The following is a 21,156-nucleotide window of genomic DNA, read 5'->3' as shown; positions in this document are numbered from 1 at the left end:
TGAATATTTGGAAACGCGTGGCTACAAACCTTAAATTTTAAAATTTCTAACAAATGGTAGAGGAGGAGGAATGCCAAAATATGTCAAATTCAGCTCCTTGCCACATCCTGTATTAAAAATGTAAAAATCATGGTTCTCACGTTTGTAACATATTATTTGAAATAAATTTTTGTGACTCACATGTTTCATATCTTGTTATTTATTCAATCCCGAATGCAGTATTTTGGAAATTCTTTTGTATTTATTGCTTTTATCTTACTTCTTCTGCATATTGTCTATCTGTTTAGCACGAAAAAAAATATACACTACTTCTATTTCTTTTCGTTTTCTGCCCCACTTCCAACTGAAGAAAAGTTGTTGTCATGAGAAACCTATAGTTTCTTTTTTCTTTTAAATTTAAAATAGCTATTTCTCACAAAGTTAGAACAGGACTGTAAAAGTTTACAATCAAGTACTAAAATATCAGAGACTGGATAGTACAAATGAAGTGCGTTAAATAATTTTATTTATTCTAGAGTTCTTGAAAATAATTAGATAAGTCTTTGAAAATCCTAAGCAAAGTGGGCTCCAATTACTTCTACTGCATATTGTTAATCTGTTTAGCCAGAGAAAAAAATGATACACTACCTCTATTCCTTTTCGTTTTCTGCACTACTTATAATTAAAAAAAGCTTGTTGTAATGAGAAATCTATAGTTTATTTTTTCTTTCAAACTTAAAATAGCTGTTTCTTACAAAGTTAGAACAATACTGTACAACTGTATAATCTAGTTATCAATTTCTATGTCTATCCAATTAACCTTTATAAGGCTTCAAAATGCAGAATTTTATATCCATTTTACAAAATTTCCCCCGAGGGAGAAACCCCCAGCTCCCTAAAATTGAAGATATTCTATTTCCCACTTAAAAGGGAGCCCTGCGTCGCTCTCGATACCATCTCCCTCTCTTAAGGTCAATTCAAAAAGGACAGCATGAAAACACACATTAATGAAAACGACACACAAAAAAGTAAACATGGACTTATGCATCATAGGAAACACACAAAAACATGGGAATGGGGGGCAGTAAAATTGTTGATAAAAAAAAAAATCCTGCCCCCCCCCCCAGAACTCAGTCCTAAATCCGCATATGTTGCTATTGGTATATCGTAAACACGTGATTCACTGCGTCGTGAATGGGATTCACTCTACAACTTTTACATTATCGTCTGCTTTTTTGGCACGTTTAATACAGTGTTTTATTTTTATTGATTCTTTCTTCTTTCGTGTGAATATTATCGTTTCCGAAATTTTAAAAGTACTTTTTTTTCCGAAAGAGCATGTTTAAAAACGTAGAACCTGACCATTTTTTAAATAATTTGACAAAGTTTATTAAAAAAAAAAAAAAAATATTTGGTGCGCATTCATTTTTTACGCTCCTGCAAGTGACATCACTAGTGATGAAATGCCATTAGCGCAGAGCGCTATATTTAATTCGTTTCTTTACTCACATCTAGTGGCAACGACATGGTTGATAGCAAGCGTAGCGCGCAATTTTTAATTCGTTTCTGAATTATCCTAACTTGGAAACGCCGTAGATGGCAAGCGTAAACATTCAGTGCGCCAGTGGAGTAGTGCCAAAGTATATCACTTGTAACGTCATAAAGATGACGCCTTGTTTGAAAAATCGGACATTTAAAAAAATTAAAATTAAACGTTTTAGAGGATAAAAAAAATTTTTGCCACGTTTTTTTTTTTTTTTTTTTTGCTTATTCTACATACTTTAGTGACTAAAAGTAGTACTTTTAACTGATGGAAACAGCTCCATTCTTTTTGTTTTTCTTCTCTTGCTAAAGTTCAGTTTTTATCAAACCCTAAAGCTTAAACTTCGTACAAAACAGGTTTACGACATTGAATCTAAATATACAGTAACGAACAAGACAGGTGTGCCTTCCCCCTAAGAGCAAGGGCACACCCCCTAAAAGACACGAAGCCCCTCTCCCCAAAAAATGAAAAATACCCCTCAACCCCCCTCTAAAAATTTCAATACCGCAGTCTGTGCCATGACCCCCCCCCCCAGGTGGGCACCCCTGGAACATGATCACAACTTCGGAATTCATAAAAGCCTATCTATTCAAATACTTCATCATATCATCAAACACTGGTGAAACTAAACTAATATCTTTTTGCTTGAAAAATAAAATTTGAAACAACGTGAAAAGACAAATTTTAACAATCCTTACACACGTGTATGGGGTTGAAGGAACCCTTTTTGCAATGCAAAAGAAATGAGCTAGGTGGGGGGGGGGGGGAGAAAGAGACATTCGACAAAAACTGAAACTGTTCAAACTGTACTGCTGAGAATTTGAAAAAATGACTTACTCCGCAGAAAACTAATAAAATTTAAAACTTTTTTCAGAACATGTAAAATTTGTTTCAAACTTTAATCCGAAACCAATTTTTGCGCCTCGTCGAAAGTACATAAATGGCGAAAAATTCTCGAACTATAAATTGACCAGACTGACTTCACTTGACAGCACGACCCACTGACCTGACAGAAAAGCGTTTTCTTTTCGCCTGCACGACGTCATGGCAGATTTAAAAAAAAAAAAAAAAAAAAAAAAAAAAACGAGCTGTTCTTCCCTCTCACATTATCTATTTATTTCTTCTCAGAAATCCTGCGTTACGTCACGGCGTGATAAGAAATGTCAAGTCTTCGTTTTTTCTTTTCGGGAACACAGAGAACGAATGGTCTTTTTGCTTTCGTCCAAAAAAGGAAGAGGAGGCTGGCACTTATTTACGCAAGCTTTCAAAACTGGTCCTGTTGCTGCTTTAACCGTTGCAGAACATTTCTGCCTCAAAAGTTATCGGTGTGTAGATAAAACTTGGGTAGACACTTCGAAAATGACCCACTGGCAGTAGCGGATTTTAGGGGGGCCCAGGGGGTCCGCCCCCCCCAAAAGGATGAAGAATTTTAACTATATTATTTTTTCTTATTAATTGACTTCTCTACAGCAATTTTTTTTTTAATTTATTAATTTTTATAGTTAGTTAAAAAGAACACAAAACATATTTTGAAAAAAAAAAAAAAAAAAACTTTGTTTGCTAAAGAAGTAGTATTGGAGTCAAAGGCCAGAGTGGCAGAATACATTTAACTCACTAGTGTCGAATTCAAGGAAAAGTAATATCACAACTCGTCTATTAATACTTCTTTGATAGAACGAACAATTAACATTTTTTAAGAAGGAGGGCCTACAAGAATCATTTCGATCAAGGAAACTATTTGCAAAAAAAAAAAAAAAATGAATTTCTTTCTCAGCTTACAAAAAATGCAAAACGAAAGAAATCATATTGTAGTTTCTCGGTAAAACCATGATATTAAGGGAAACGGCATGTGGTATCTATATGTTATCTCAACTGTTTCGTGGCTTTAAGAACGAATCAGCAACTGCTTTGAAACTCTCTCAGAAATATTTTCTGAATTCTTCAATAAAACAAATGTTATGAAGCTATGAGTTTCTTAATCATGTACTGTTTCGTAGGAAAAAAGAAATTAATTTATAAAAACTCAAATGATGTATGGTTTTTTTTAAAAGAACCTTAGACTCGTGTTATAATCATTATGACACTGTTTCTAATTAAAATCGCTTATCTTATATTATCAGCATCTCGGTGATATTATGTTGGATTTAGTATTTAATTGGCGTGAAACGTGAAAGATATTTTACGTCCACATTCAAAGTATATTAGTGCATAATATTTATGTATTTTAAGTTGATTCATTAAAGAGATATTTAAAAAAAAAACATTTAAAAATTAAGTGATGAAAACTTGATTATAAAAGTGTATGGGGGGGGGGGGTTCAATTTCTCGGGTCCCCTCCAAAAGATTTTTCTGTATCCGCCCCTGCCCACTGGGAGTTAATACAAGTGTATAAGGCTAGACGGGTTGGCACAAAACCCTCATATAAATAATAGCCGATGATCGAGTAACCCGGGTGTTTCAACAATGTAAACTCGCGCCAAGGCATTATAATTTGATAATATGTTTTAGTAATGTTTAACATGCAGGGAAAGGCATTATTGTGACAAGGCTGAACTCGATCCGGTAACTTAACTGTTTTACTGGTAAGACTCATTTAAGGTGAATGAAGAAACGAAAGAATGGTCAACAATGAACGCTACCTACTGGAGTTTAAGGTTAATGCACTGGATTTAGGGTTAAAATACCCCCCAACTATCAAAACATCACCAAACAGGCAATGGCTTCGTTCAAACGTGGAAGCAATTTTCACCCGTCATACCATGACAGGCTATTTTCTAGTCAGTATATAATCGTCGGAGCTTTTTTAAACTCCTTAAAAACAATAACTGCATTCTCTATTTCGGTTGTATCAAAACGGGGTTAAACAGGCAAGAATATGCCAGTGGAAGCAATCCGGGGAGGGGAATCCTAAATTGGAAAATAAAATAAACAAGTAACCCACCCCCCCTTATGGTTTATTAGTTTATTTTATTTTCCAATTTAGGATCCAAAACTAGAAATTATTTTTTGAAAAAAAGCAGATTTATGTCTAAGTGTCTGTCCGAAAAAAGTTATATACAAAATTCATCAAAATCTTAAGAAAAGCGTGAGTTAAGTTGTTAGATTTACATCAATTACCACTTATCTATTCTCAAAACCAGCACTAACAAAATTTTGTACTTTTTTTTTCTGCTGGTAAAAGTCCTATGGCTTTTAGTTGTCTCCCCCCCCCCTATAACCCTCAATCGCCACCTCTGAGAATATCCTCGGTGAGAACGAAAATAGTCACATAATTTTAAAAACCTGATGCGACTCTACACTACCTCCTTTTACGTCTATTCAATAATCGATGTTTTTTTAAAAACTCAAAAGGTTGGGTACGTGCACACTGTTCGCGGTTAGAAACAACACTTCTAAAACATATAATTTTTTAGACTTTCTAAACAGGGGTGCCACGAACTTAAAATTTACTAAGGGGGAAATTTTCAAATTTCCGAATAACACTCCGAATTTTTCGAAAGATTAAATACGTGATACATTTGATGAGAAGGACAATTAGAATTCAAAAAGAAAAAATGTAATATTGCAACAGTGTCTCCGAACTTGCCGAACCGTCAGAAAACATTTGGAGAATAAAGAAATTTTTGGGGAGGTCACAGTGTCCTCCCTCTAGCTTCTCCTTGCAACCTTCTCTTGCTGGCCGAGATGTTTCGCAATGATTACTCCTTTTGTCTGGTTTCGCTGGGGGGGGGGGGGGGGTAGTCTGAAGGCAGGAGTGACTTTTTCTCATCAAGCGAGTGTTTGCGTGATTTTCCTGGAACTTGTTTTATTTCATCAAACATTAAACAGGGTAAGCGCCAAAATGAATTAAAATAAATAAGTAAATCAATTACCTCTCACAGATAAAGGGAAATCAACACTTTAAGGCACAAAATCAGCAGATTATTGCATGTAGGCATTTCGAGATTTTAGATACCCCCTTTTCAATGGAAAATATAGAGCTTTTGGATGTAAAGACATTGGATGTCTTTACATGACGCCTTCCCCCTTCCCATAAAAAGAACTCTAGCCAAAGTAAAACAATTATATCTTCTCTTTTGCCATAAAATTAGTAGCTGTAAGTCATTTATTCACAAGTGTATTCCTACTGAAGTTTTTCGGGAAGGAATTCGAAAAAAATAGTATGTATTTATTTATCAAAGGTAAATGTAGAAGTGAAACGCAATTACAGTACGACGCAACTTTTTACGCAATGGATTGAACAAATTAATTCAAACCGTGATGTTGTTGAACATGGCGTTTTCTTTTCAAAAGAAAATGTTGAAATTTACTGCTATTAGGCAATGAATGTCATAAGGCATTCATTACAAACCGTTTAGGCATAAAAGTGTTTAAAAATTCCGCATCACTAACGCTCTTTCGAAATTAAATTTCCACTGCATCTGACAAAGGAGGAGAAGCTCTAAAATGCCAAATTAAATTTGGTAGCTGGGACAAAAAAAAAACCTTAAGGTTTACTGTTTTGTATTAGTTATACAGTCGACTCCCGCTACGACGCGATTCGACCTACGCGAAATGGCTACAACGCGAATTTTAGAGCCCACGCGAATTTTTCGCCCACAACACGAATTTTTTCGGAAGGACGTATCAGCTTCGTTATTGGCTACTAAAATTGATTTCATGAATGTCATTACAATGTGAATGAAAAAGAGATCAGGAAGAGGAGATGTTGCCACAAGTTGAAACGTTATAAAAGAAAAGGCGAAGCAACCGTATTTAAAAATGTATTAGATAAGAATAACGATAGAGCATAAATCATGGAGCAAAAATCATCACTATCTTCATTTTTTAACTCTTAAATAGTGTTACTGTATCTACTGTACAGTACTGTTATAGTGCAGCATTTTAGTATTACTATGTGCTACGCGTACCGTGTTTTACCTCCGTATGTCTTTCCCTCCCACTGGTCATTCATTTCGTGCATCCTAAAGTAATTCGTGTTGAATAAAACAACTTTTATGTTTTAAATACAGTAAAAGTTCAGTTCCTTAGGCAAGAAACTAATGTATCGTTAAGAAATGCTTTAGAGCTGTTTGAGGGGTGTTTATACGTGCTTAAAAGTATTTGATATGCTTTAAAAAATTTGTATGCATATATTTTTCCACAACGCGAAATTTCGACTTACGAGAGGAGTCTTGGAACGCATCCCTCGCGTAAGTCGGGACTCGACTGTACTATTTTTTAATGTGTTGAAGACTTATTTGAAAAAAAAATCGTTGAAATCAAAATATTTGTAAGCTTTAAAAGGAAAAACATGGGGCGCATGTACAATATGCAACTATAAGTGTACAGAAAAGTTAAAAATGAGAAAACTTACACTTCACTCAGTTTATACTATTTGCAGAGCGATAAGACTATTAGTTCAATTATAAATGCATCAATTATTTGTTGAGTGCGGCCAATATTTTTCCTTTTAAAGTTGATTTGATAGCTATTAAAACCCCAATCACAAATTTTCCAGACAATCTGTTTAAAATTCTAAAACTGTATGGGGGTTTAACTCTACATGAAGCAGAGAGAAATTATTTTGTACCTTTTAGTTCATTTTAAAAACATGGTACTTTAAAAAAGGTCACTAACATTATGCTGGTACTTCTGCACAACAGAGAAAGGAGGGACTGACAAACAATATCCTGGATTCAATTTCGCAGAATCGAATCCTGATCAAGAATATCAAAATAATACACAGCACCAGAGGCGGCGAGTGAGGGCTTATGAATGCGGGGGCAAATTTTTTTTAAGGAAGTTGAAGATTATTTTAGGGTATCTTGAGTGACCGGAAGGGACGGGGGGGGGGGGGTGCTTCTGATGTTCTCTCGCGTAAATGTTTTGGAGTTGTAGTTTTAAAAACGCCGTTTTAGAAGAATTTTGTCAACGTTTGGGCGATGGAAAGAGGTATCCAGAGAGGGGTTCGAAATTCTCTCCCAGATATTTTGCAAAGTTTAATCATTTTTTAAACTTCTTTTAAAACGTTATTTCAGATTTCTCTTTTATTGACCTTTGGAGGAACGAAAAGGTTCGGAGGTTCTCCCAGTATTTTTATTTATTTATTATTTATTCATTTAATTTAATTTTATTTATTTATTTGAACTGATGTAATCCAAAGAAATTAGTCTTCAACTCCCTTCGGGGACTTCAAAAAAAAAAAAAAAAAGAAAGAAAGATCTCCGCATTTCCCCCCCCCCCCTTTAAATTGGAGTCTTAAAAACGCAGTTTTGCGCTATCTAGGAGATTCTCTTCCTGTTTTGTTTCCTCAAAATGGAGACTTTATAACGCAAAGTTAGGTCATCTTTGAATTTAAGGGGAAAAGGGAGTGCGTTCGGAGATTTTTTCCCGGAAAATTTTCAAAATTGAAGTTTTAAAACTGAAATTTTAAACAATATTTGATGACTTTAATGTTCGTAATCTCGCCGAGATGTTTGGAAATTGAAATCTTAAAGTTGAGGCAATGTTTGATGATAAAAAAAGTGCGGGGCAATCGCCGCCACTGCACAGCACAGACTTTTCCACTAGTTCCTGTTTTGATTTTCATTACTAGGGGAGCACCGAACGTAAATTTTTAGGAGGGCGGAAAATCTCAATTTACCAAATGAAACTCCAAATTTCGCCGAATAATGATAATTTTGCCTAATCATCAGACAAAATTTGACGAATAAGAAAACGTTTGGGAGGTCACAGTGACCTCCCATCGGGGCGCTCCTGTCCAGGGGCAGACTGAGTCCCTCAAGAGGGCGCCAACCTTGACTACCAAAGGGCACAAAAAAAAAACGATGGCGGCAAAAAATAAAGAAATAAATAACATTAAAAGAAAGTAAATAAAATAAATTAAAATATATTTTTAAAAAACTCGAATGCGCAAAAAATAAATAAATAAAATAACTAAATAAAAAAAGAAAAAATAATAATAAAAATAACTGAAAGTCCAAAAAAAAAGAGACGACACAACTATAGTGTCACAACGGCGCGTAAATTCGAAAGCGAAAAAAAACCCGCACAGATTTAAGGTCGCATAAAGAAAAAAAAAAACACGAAGGTGCACAAGTTTTAGGGCGAGGAAAAAAATGGGGGTGCACACGTTCAAGGGCACAAATAAAGTAAAATAAAATTAAAAAAAAAAAATTCTCGAGAGCAGAAAAAGAAGCAACACACGCTCGAGAGTGTAAAAGAAAAAAAATCGCACAAGTTTGCGGGCGTGGGGAAAAAACGAAAGAGCGTAGATGGTGTTGGAGGGGGCAGGCGGGAGGGCGCATTGGTACGCGGACCAATGCACAGTGCGGCCCTCTTACGGTCGAAGTGGACAAAAGTCGTTCTTGACGGGATTTTGTAATAAATATTATTATAGCATAGATGAAGTAAGTTACCTCTATTTTTCCCTTTAAGTTCTTAACGCAGAGTAAGTATACATTCTTTCAGTTTATTTTCACATTTTTATTTAAAAAAAAATTTGATTGGAAAATGTTAGGTTTTTTAAGAATCGCCCACAACTATTCGAAGCAGTTTAAAACAGGAAATATTTGTATATTTGTGATGTATGATTGTTATTAAATCAAAATATGTCAGAAACTCAGAATGTTTTGGGTAAAAATTGAAAAATATTTATTTTAAGTTTTTTTTTTTTTTTTTTGAAAAAAAAAAAAAAAAAAACATTATTTAAAGATATTAACGAAAAAGTTTTATCAAAAGTTATTTATGAAAAAATGGATCTTCCTCAGCTTTCTTGATGCCTTCCATCCTTAAAGAAATATAAAAAATTTATAAAAATTGCCGATGTGTCCTCAACACAATATTAGAGACTACTAAATTAAACTTGTTTAACTGCTAGAGAAATGCGATCTGCCACTTGCTCAAACACGATTTCTAGCGTTTGTTTTTATGATATCGGATTAAAAGCTCAAATTCCATTTCACTAAGGTCCCTATGAAAGGATTAAAAAAATAAAACAAGTTGAAAAAAAAAGTCGCATTTTCCTCCTTTTGTCCATAGCCTGCCCCGGTGCGATGGTCAGTCTGCCCCTGGCCATTGCTCCTGCTTGCGTTGAATTAAGAAAAACGAGCTTGAACTAATTTTGCTTATCAAAGTTGTGAGGCATCCTGCTTGAAATAAATAACGGAGTTGTTCCGTTACTAACAAAAAAAAAAAGCCTATGAGTCACTTCTATTCTTATGTGGCTTAAAAATTCAACTTGCATGCTCTGATGTCCCTGAATACTTGTAGAAACATATTTCTCACTTTTAGTTTATGCTGAGCAGTGAATGCAATATAAGCCGAATTCAAGGTCTTATGCTCATCCGGTTGAAGAAATTGGCGCGAAATGGTTACGTCTACACTTGGAAAGTTCGTGGACCTTCTCCACAATAAGAATGTCATAACTTAGGAAGATGGGAAGCATAGTAAAATTTTTTTGTGAGAGTAATAAGCATATCTATTGTTAAGGCAGGACAACAGGTTTTCGGCAGTTTGTATAGTTATGAAATTTATAATACAGGTTCAAGTAGGCACATCATTTCGAAGTTTTCTGGGGGGAGGGGTCTACATACTAAATGCATATCATTAGAAAAAACAATGCACAGATACATTACGTTTCTAAAAGCCGGGAGGAGGCAAATGTTCCCTCCAGATCCACAAAATATTGAGACTCTGAGCAGGAAATCAAATAAATAAAATAAGATACATAAAAGAGGGGTAAAGAAAATAGAGATAGGAGACTAAATTTACATGTTTAATAAAAATTTAGCTACTTCCCTGGTTTAAAAGAAAATAATCTAAGATAAAGAGAGGACGGTCAACTCCTCCCCCCTCCCAATCCCTGATTTTTGGCTGTATAACCAACCCTAGTATGTGAATATGTTCGTACTTTATACAAAAATTGGCCGTTTTGAACATACCCAAAAATAAAAATATATAATTTTTAAAAAATTGCTTAAATTTTTCAATACTGTAACAAAATTTTCCGAATGGTCAAAGTCTAATAAATAAGGAATTTTTGAGAGGTCACAGTGTTCGCTCCCATCGGAGTGCCCGATGCACAAGTAAAACGAATATAATTCAGAAAGTTCATTGAAAATATACGCACTTTTATCACTCAAATCATTATGCACGTAAACCTCTCTTCCCTGCCAGCCTCCCAATACCCAGGACAAACGAAGAACAGATTATTTTCCCTTTAGAAATATTGACCCACGAATGCCTCTTTGACGGAAGTGAGTAAACCGTCTAAGAGATTTTTTTTTTTTTTTTTTAATTTTAATCCAGATCACGAAACCGATCAATTGTTAGAATATAAACATTGTTAATTGAGAATTGCCTCCCTTCAGAATAATAAATTACCATAAAGGTAACAAATGTTCAACAATTTTTTTTAATTCAATCTTACATTCTTTTCACCTGAAACCAGAGTTAAGTCTGAAAGTGGGTAATGAGCTTTACTCACACGCCCAACATCAATTGTTCGCCTCACTACTGCATACAATTTATTTTCAAAAAGCACGGAATGATTTAATTACGACTTTTATCTCGTGTATCTATACAGACAGGGGCGGATACAAAGGGAAGGTCATGGGGGTCATGAACCCCACCCCCCTCATAAAATGTCGACAATATTATTCATCCACATTGTTTTCAAGCACTTCATGAATAAAATGCAAACGATTGCAGAAATGTTTTCAATTCATTAATTTTTTTTTAAAGTAGATGTTTAAAATATTACTCTTTTCATTGCTTGGGAAATTAATTTAACTTTTGCGCCCTATTAGGAGCATTATGCCTGGTTGATTTGTTGCTTTTTATCGACACCCACGCAGTTTCAGAAATTTTTCGTACGCAAAACCGTAGGTTCGTTTGTAGCGCGGGGGGAGGGGGCCTTCTTCAGCATGTCCCTCCTATAAAGAGTCTGTATCCGCCCCTGTATGTAGTAGATCAGTTTAACAATCAGGATGGTAATTCATCTTGTTCTGCTTGTCTAATACAATTGCATGTTACCCAACTATTCTCCGATTATAATCGAAATTTCTATGATCATAGCAAGTCTCTAAAAGCCCCCCCCCCCCCTCGATAAACACACCTTCCTTTCTTTCTTTCGAGCAATGAAGAATTTCTATCTATTCTCACTTGACCCGTTTTTGATGTTCCTTTGATTTTTCAGATTACCAAATAAGTCTAGATCTTTTTCTTTCTTTCTTTCTTTTTTTTTTTTTTGATAGATTGATTGATTTTCATCGTCATTATCACTTATCTGCGGATTTGCGTTCATTCAAGGCTTAAATCAAGCAGATTTTACATTAAAAAAACAGGTTGGGGGGGGGTGAAAAATCACGGTTTTACGGGGAAATTCACCGATATAGATGAACTTAAAGAGCAAAACTTCATTTAAATACTAAATTTTCAGATAATTTCCATCATTTAAGATGGATAAAAAATTCAAAAAAAACAAACGGTATATGCTGTTGTATAATCTTAATTACAAGTGTACTAGTTGCATATTGGCCATATCTTTATTGCCGCATACAAATTACCATTTATTTTTCTATGAATAATGCCTCGTATTACTTAATCTAAGAAATCACCAGTCATGATATAACTGGTGCAAATTTTCTTTTCCCATTGCCATTCCATTTGTAGAAAGCTGAAACCCAACGAGTAGAGTCCTATCGCAATTCGTGATTGCGAAAACACATAATTCGATTTCAAGACGCAAAAATTCAAATGAATGCCAAGGGCTGGAAGCTTTTTTGAGTAATCACGATTGCTCATTGCTTTTATTTGACTGTTTTTGACGTTCCTTTGATTTTTCCCACCAGCACCCTCCGCAGCATCACCGTCGACCGGGTCCTCACAATGCTGCACCTCTAGCGAAATCCGTCTCCAGGTTTCGTCAATATCCTACACTTACATGCATACATACACGCACCTACACGCATATACATATATACACCTACACACACATACATACACCTACACACATACTCACACAAATACTCACACAAACACGCACACACCTACACACTCACATACACATAACTACCCACACACTCATGCCTGCACACAGACACAAACACATATGCCTACACACATACACATATCCCCACACACACCTACACACATACACATATCCCCACACACACCTACACACAACTACCCACACACTCATGCCTGCACACAGACACAAACACACATGCCTACACACACACATACCCCCACACACTTACATATACACACACACTCGTGATTGCGAAAAACATAATTTGAATTCAAGATGACAAAATTCAATTTTTTTTTTTTTTTTTTTTTTGACAAGGTAACCATTTTATGGGAAAAGGTGTTTCTCCCCCCCCCCCCCCCCCACTCCCTTCCTCTTTATAAAATCATGGGTACGAGCCTGTCTTAAACGAATTAGTTGCAGATGATACGGATTTGAGCGACCTTTCCCGCGTAGTTTTTTTCTCATATTGCTAGCTAAATATAACTGCACAAGAAAAAACAACTTCAGTTACAAGATTGAATACTTTCTTACACCAGGTCAGGGATTAAATTACAGTTCATTTTTAAAGGAAATTATAAAAAAAAAGAGAGAGAGAGACAAATTGAACAAGATATTATTAAGTATTTTCGAAGATTTAGATAAAGCAAGTAAACGGTTGAAAAGTAAATATTATTTTCCGTAAAGTAGCGAGTATATCCGGTTTTTACAAAGAGATGTTTCATTGCTTTTGAACCCATGAGATTAGCATAAATGTAAATTATTTTAAACTTTCAGTACGATCAATTTTTGGTAGAAAAAATGTCTCCAAAAATTTAAAAGATTATGCAATTGAGTCAATTTTGTTGTTTAGAAGAAGAGTGTTTATTTTGCAGTAGCTGTTTTTTTTTTTTTTTCCTGGTTATTTAATTTTTAAAAAAATTGCCTATTTCGAACGAAGAAAAGATAGATATTTTATCAAATCAATGTCATTTCAGTTATGAGAACTGTCATGCCAAACTACGAAAATGCACCCTCTTAAATTGCTTTGCATAAAACTACTCTACAGACACAATCAGAGGCATAGCTTAAACAGGGGTTTATCGATGGGAGGTCACTGTGACCTCCCAAATTTCTTTTCAAAAATTGGAAAACTTTGTCTAACGTAGGAACACTTTCAGACAGTTTTGCAATTTTTATTTTTTCTTTTCTGGGAAGTCTATTATTTATTCTGATTAGATGTAGCTATGTATGCATCTTGGTTATTTACGATTCGGTAAAATTCCGAGTTCCATTCGGCAAACTGAGAATTTCTGCCCTTCCAAAAATGTTAGAGGACTCCTAAGCTCAAACAGAGGGAAATAAATAGCTAATTTGCAGAAGACATTAGATATATTTTTTATTTATTTTTTCTAAAATTGATGACAAATTACTTTGATAGGGCAATTAAATACAGTGAAATCCCATTAAAACAAACTTCAAGGGGCGGCCCAATTTTGTTCGTTCGTAACGGGAATATCGTTGTAATGGAATACAAACAATAAAATGGAAGTTAAATCGGGGCTGATAATTCAAATCGTTGAATGGGATGTTTCGTTGTAATGATATTCGAGGAACGGGATTTCACTGTAAAACTAGAATGAAATGACATTCTTTCAGATGTCTTCACGAAATGAGTTCCTAATTTGTCAAGTTGAAATTTTAGGACACACAGCACTAAGTCAAGCCCGTCATTGGGGGAGGAAGGGTTGTAGGGAGCGATCCCTCCCCCCCCTGGCTTTGAGAAAGAAATGTATTCACAAAAAAGTAAACTGGGGGTTTTGTTGTTTTTTGACATTCTATGCATTCAATATATGCAAGCCCGTCATTTAGAGAGATCAAGAGAGAGAAATTGACCCCCCACCCCGGCTTCGATAACTCAGTGTATTTCCATATAATATGTGGGAGTGGTTTTGTTGTTTTTCGTACTTTATTGATTGAATGTGAACCCTTTGAACATGCCTGAAAAAAAATTGAAATGGCGGGCCTGAAATTTTGCATACTATCCCTTTCCCCGGCCCTTGAGAAAATCTTGAAATGACGGGCTTGATCGAAGCTGTGAGAATTATTGACCACTGAACATTTCTTCCAAGTTCAAGCACATTCAATTTATAAATGCTATCAATTTCACACTATTTCTTCGAACATTTAGAAATTAAATGAGTTTAAAAAATCTGAACTTGGAAAACTACTTTTGACAGATCACGAAAGAGCAACAATGAGTTAGTTTCCCTTTAAAACTATCTCATTTCCATTTTCCAAACAGCAAAAATACAAGAAAAATTTATACTGATGATTTCATGTTTCAAAGGGGTTTTTTTTCCCTGGAAAAAAAAAACAATAACGAAGTAGAAATATACAGCATTTCAATACTTAAGTTACACACCCATTTTACAAAATTCGAGTTAGCTCTAACTAATAAAATAGCGTTTAAAAATCCATCATTAAATTTCAACATACCTTACTATGGGCTTCTGCAGCTAATCCAGATTTGGTAGCTCTGTTTTCTGCCATAACTTCTATATTTTGAATAATAGAAAACTAAATAAAATAGAGAGCGAACGGAACTGCTTGCGGTAATTTCTCGCAGAAATGGGAATCAGCCGTCGATACGGATCGGAGCAGCAACTGAACAGACTGAGCAATCGACCGGCACTTGCTTAACCACCAGATGGCGCGGCGAACTCGGATCATGGTGGGGAGGGGGGGGGGGGGGCGTTAGATTCACTCGCAGGTGGCCATAACGGGCGAGGTCTGGATTATTATCGTATATGTGACCTCTTATGAATCATGTTTGACCAACTGCTGGAAGCGTGTGATTTTTGGCCCCATTTAACTGTTTACGTTTACCCTGTTTGGAAACACTTCAGACATTTGGAGCGAAAGCAAACGATGCAAACAGTACCTTGAACTTCGGGCCCCATCAAAACTCTCTGCAGTCGAATGCAGTTTGAAGTGATATGTGACGTTCAAATTGAGCGGTTAATTTATTTTACTCATTCACACACCCCCTCTCCCTTTTATAAAGGAACAAAAAAGTTTCGACATCTGTTTTTTGTACAGTACCAATCAAAAACTTTTTTTTGCTAAAAAATGCAATTTTTAATGTGCATATCCAGAAGTGCTCATCTAAGAAGCAGACTGCGGCATTGAAATTTTTAGGAGGGGGGGGGGCGGAGAATGTTTTGAGGGGTATTTTTCTTTTCAAGGGCGGTGGGAGGCTCTTGCTTTTGCCTGTTCTTTACGATATTTAGGGAGGTGCGTCTTTGCTCTCAGTGGAGGGGGCATCCCTGTATATCGCTGCTCTACCTACACAGGGGTCATTCAGTGGCAAATTTACCATGTAGGGGGCCCGAAAAGGATATAAAATATTTTTCACAGTTCTGTTCCTCATTTAGGTAGGGGTGCCCACCAGGCGAGGGGGGGGATCCATGGCACAGACTGCGCTTTTTACATTTTTAGCGGAAGGAGGAATTTTGACAGGGTTTTTTTTAGTCCCATTTTGGGTGGCGCTCTCGCTCTGGGATGATACTCCGCATCGTTTGAGGGGGGGGGGGGGTGTTCGCCATCCCCCGGGAGGGGAGGCACTTCTGTCAGAAGACCCCCCGTGTATTTGCGCCACTGGGCTCGTCTACAAATGATGTCACGCTTTGAAAAGGTAAGGAAAGGGGGTTCTTGAAATTGGGACACTTTATGACAAGGAGGAGGAAAAGGCAGAAAAGTATGACAAGTGGCATCACACATAGTTTATAACAATATTATAAAAAACAGCGCGGGATGAGGGGTGCTGGTGTGGGGAGGGGGCATCGCACAGAGTGTGTGGGGTGTACATTTTTAGTGGGTGTTTTCATCTGTATTTTTCTCTTTTCCGGAGAGGAGGGAATGTCTTGATCTTGAGGGTCTTCGTGATACCTGGTAGGGGTGCTACGCCATTGCTCTCGCAGGGTGGCGACAGATCAGGGAAATCAGGGAGATCAGGGAAAAGTCAGGGAACTTTATTAATCAGGGGAAATATCAGGGAATTTCGAAAAAATAACAAAAAATCAGGGAAAAATGATTTTATGAAGAAAAAAATTTTTTTTTGCTTTGCAGAATTAAGTACCCTAATTATCTATGCATTTTCCGCCAATTTTCATTTATGAGGTGCGATTATACACTGTCGCATATTTGTGCATCTTTTTTCCTCAACTTCAAAGTATTGCATCTTACTTATTAACCACAGGATGAACTTCCTAAAATTGTTTCTGTGCTTTGTAAAGTTGTTTATTTTACCTAGCTTGAAATTTGCTTTCACGCTTTCAATACCACGTAAAATAAACAACCGTACAGGCAAAAAGGAAACCGTCATTAATGCCTTAGCTCCTTTGCCTTTATTCCATTGTCTCGAGGTAATAAGCGTATTGTAATCAAGATTTCAAGAAGAAATCTTTGTTTTTTTAATTAATACTGATAAAAGCTTAAAAGTTGTTACTTCTTCGCATTTTTTATGTAATTGCTAAAATAGAACTTTTAATCAAAAAATCACTGTTTTTTGCCGTTATACTATTTGCTGTCACCGCAGATTAGAAAGGTTTTCTTTTTTTTCAGGCTTAAATGATTCTTTTTTTTTTTAACCAAGTTGTATTCTTTTATATATTTTGAAATTAACCAATTGCTTTTTTTCCCCTTGCATTTTAAAGCTGTTTGTTACAAAAGCAACCTAAGATTTTTTTTCGGTGCATACTGAAATCATTTGAAATAGAGTTAACTTGTGCACATAAGTAAATATCTTTATTTTTCTATTGTTAAAATGCTGTAATCATTCATTAAAACCTATGTTCTTGAATAGAGAAAAGCTCATTATGAATAGATGTCAAAAGGTTTCATCTGTTTTGCATAAATATGTCAATTAGTTACATAAGAATAACTACATTATTTCTATTATTTCACTATTACTTGTTTTTCTTGCAAAATTATTATACTGTTTGGAAATTTAGTTCAAAAAAATTTCAATTACTTTTTAGTTCTATCATAAATACATATATGTTTTTAAGAGTGATTTCAATAGTTTCTTAAAATTCTTATGCGAAGTAGTTACTGGAAGTAAAGTTTTTTTTTTAATTTTATATAACTTTGCATATAGAAAATTTTAATATACTTTTTTGTAAGGTTTTTTTTTCTAAAAAAAATTGACTTGATATGTTTTTTTAAACATTTTATTTAAAAAACAGCATCTTTCAAAAATTATATCTTTAGTTCAATAACTTTACATAACTTAAAACGTTTAAGATGCTGCATTTTATACAAACATACAATGGATTTCAAGCAGAGCAACGAAAGGAAACCATTATCATTGGTAACGTAAATCAGGGAAATTTGATGAACCTAATCAGGGAGAAGTCAGGGAACTTTTTTTCACAGTTTCTGTCGCCACCCTATCGGGGGAATTGGACATGGGACACCCCTGGACACGCGAGGGGGGGGGGAGTAAGGAATACATATGTTATAGGTATATGGGATTTTAAATGTAACCACACAAAAATTTATTAATTTTGTTTCTTTTGGAGCCTTTGAAATTTGTTTCTGGTACTGTTTGCACCGTTGGTTGAAAACATTAGCTATTGACGCATACGCGATGACTTTAAAAACTCGTACAACCAAGGGCGTATCCAGCTCAACCATGAAAGGAGAGGAGGAGGGTCAGCCGTAGGCGAGCCCTGGGAGATCACTGTGGCCTCCCAAAAATGTTCTTATTCGGCAAATTTTGTTTGACGATGTGGCAAAAATATCGTCATTCGGAAAGTTTTGTTAGACCATATGATAAAAATATCATTCTGCAAAATTTGGATTTCCATTAGGCGAATTATCATCATTCATAGAAATTTGGAGTTCCATTCGGAGAGTTTCCACCAGTGGTGGATACACAAGGGGGCGATTGGGGTCGAGCGCTCCCTCCCTCCCAAAAAAAAGTTTGTAAATTCGAAAAATTTCCCGGGAAAGGTCCCCAAACTCCCCCCCCCCCCAACATATCAGAAAAAATCACGTACAACTGTATTTTTACGACTTCCAAATATTTACCAGGGGAGAGTCCCTCAACCCCCTCTATCGAATGTCATCGAAGATCGCCAAAATTTTGAATTTTTAGAGCTTTAATTTCGAAAAAATCGGCGGAATCGGAAACTTTTTCAAAATGTCATTAATGGAGGGCCTTCAATTACGTTTTTAGAACTTCAATTCCAAAAAATTCCGTTGGAGCACCCTTGATCCCGAGCTCTTCCCCTAACACTAATGAAGATCCACTAATATTACGTTTTTGAAGCTTCAATATCGAAAAGTTGATTGATAGCTCCAGAGCCCATCCTTTCCCTTAACGCTACCAAAGATGGCCAACCATCGCATTTCAAGGCTCCAATTTCGAATAATTTCCGATGGAAAGTTCCCAACCACGTTCCTTCCCCCTACGTTATAAAAGATGGCTTACGACTGCCCTTTTCAGGACTTCAATTTCGAAAATTATCCGGAGTGGAGACCCTGTCCTTCTTTCTTCATGTTTTAACATCATTCAAAGATCGTCTAAAAACAGCGTTTTTGGAACTCCAACATCGAAAAGTTTCTAGGGAAAAGTTCTGAACCCTATGTCTTCTGCTATGTCATCAAAGGTGGCCTACAATTGCGTTTTTAGGACTTCAATTCCAAAAAAAATTTCTGGGGGGAAGCCTCCGAACCCCCTGGTTTTCAGCATCACTAAAAATACCTAAAATTGTGTTTTTGAAGCAAAATCAAAAAACGACTGGAGATAATTCCTGAATCTCATCCTTTCCCTTCAAGAAACCAACGATAGCCAGTGTTGCCAGATGGTCAAATCCAGATTTCCCTAATTCCCTTCCAACTTTTCCCCAAAAAGCGATGTTTTCTATCAAAATTCCCCAAATTCAAAAATTATTTTTCCACTAATATTTTCATAAAATGAATCGACTTGTCTGATATTTTGGTCTCTTCAAAATATATTTTTCTCCCCAAATAACCAAATTTTCTTATAAAATTCCCCAACTTTTTTTTCTTCCCATTTTCGCGTTTTTTTTTTTTTTGTCTTTATCTTTTTTTATCTTTACTAATAATAAAGCTGAGAGTCTCTCTGTCCGGATCTCTCTCTCTCTCTCTCTCTCTCTCTCTCTGTCAGGCTCTCTGTGACGCGCATAGCACTAAGACTGTGCGACCGATTTTTCTGAAATTTGGCAGAGAATTAGTTTGTAGCATGGGGTGTGCACCTTTTAGCGATTTTTCGAAAATTCGATTTCGTTCTTTTTCTATTCCAATTTTAAGAACATTTTCGCGAGCAAAATTATCATAAGATGGACGAGTAAATTACGAAATTATCATAACGTGGAACCGTAACATGGGCAAGCCAATTGGCGAGAAATTCATCATGCATTATTTGTAAATATCAGGGGAAAAAAATACCTTTTAATTTTCTACTACGGGCAAAGCCGTGCAGGTGCCACAAGTCATAAATACAAGCTTCTGACCGAGAGATAAGAAATAGCTTTTTTTTTTTCTACTTGCATTTACTACTCTGCTTCTGTATGTATGCACATTTAAACTATGATTTTTTGTACACATTTATCCAAGAACATTCTTCATCAACGTTTTTTTTTTTTTTTGCCTGTTTCACGTATCAACTAGTTACTCACGCAGGACTATTAATGCGAATTCTGTAGCATAATATTCCACATAATGGGAAATGCCAATTCCATAAAATTGAGCAAAACTAAACCAACGCTGTTTGATACCAACAATGTAACTGCCAGATGTCGAGGCTCGAATTTAAATACAAATTTTTTCCCCCCAGGGTTTTTTTCCCCAAGTTTTCCCCAAGAAAAAAAAATTTCCCCAAAGAATTCCCCTCAAAACCCATTTCCCCAGAGAGCACCAGATTTCCCCAAAATGGGGAAATTTCCCCCACTCTGGCAACATTGACGATAGCAAACAATTTTTTTTTTTTTTGGAAAATATACCCTTGAATTTGAAAATTTTTCCGGAAGGAGACCTCCTAGCCTCCCTTTTTCTTATCAGCCACCAAATAGTATAAAACTTCTTCGAATGGGGAATAAGATCTGGGATTTTGGGCGGCCCCTTAATCTTGTTGTCCAATAATGAGAGAGAGATTATTAAATTAACTAGAAAGTCGCCCGTCAAGGTATGACGGGTGAAAATTGCTTCTACTCTTCTACATTTGAACGAGGACATTGCCTGTTTGGTGATATTTTAATAGTTGAAATTGTAACCCTAACTTCAGTGGATTAACCCTAAACTCCAGTAGGTAGCGTTCATTGTTGACCATTTTTTCGTTTCTTCATTCCCCTGAAATGACACAGTTTTACCAGTAAAACAGTTAAGTTACCAGATCGAGTTCAGCCTTGTCACAATAAAGCCTTTCCCTTCATGTTAAACATTACCAAAACTTATTATCAAATAACCATGACGTGGCGCGAGTTTCATTGTTGAAACACGCGCGTTACATGATCATTGGCTATTCTATGTATGAGGATATCTTGATACTGCATCATTTCTTTTCTCAGGAAAAAAGTACAATTGAGGACAAATGGCTACTGAAAATACTTCA

General features: G+C 35.8%; 1 protein-coding gene across 1 annotated transcript in view; it reads right to left on the bottom strand.

The window, feature by feature from the left end:
• Nucleotides 1–15,199, bottom strand: part of LOC129223896 (myophilin-like) — a 57,210-nt gene extending 42,011 nt beyond the window's left edge. The window contains exon 1 of the mRNA XM_054858271.1: nucleotides 15,015–15,199. Within this exon, the coding sequence (XP_054714246.1) occupies nucleotides 15,015–15,068 (54 nt within the window). The 5' untranslated portion in view covers nucleotides 15,069–15,199. The remainder of the gene's footprint in view (nucleotides 1–15,014) is intronic.
• Nucleotides 15,200–21,156: the final 5,957 nt, after the last annotated feature.

The sequence above is a fragment of the Uloborus diversus genome, chromosome 6, assembly GCF_026930045.1.
Source record: "Uloborus diversus isolate 005 chromosome 6, Udiv.v.3.1, whole genome shotgun sequence".
In the NCBI taxonomy this organism is placed as follows: Eukaryota; Metazoa; Arthropoda; class Arachnida; order Araneae; family Uloboridae; genus Uloborus; species Uloborus diversus.
Note: the sequence above shows the minus strand (reverse complement) of the source record. Positions and strands in the feature narration are given on the sequence as shown.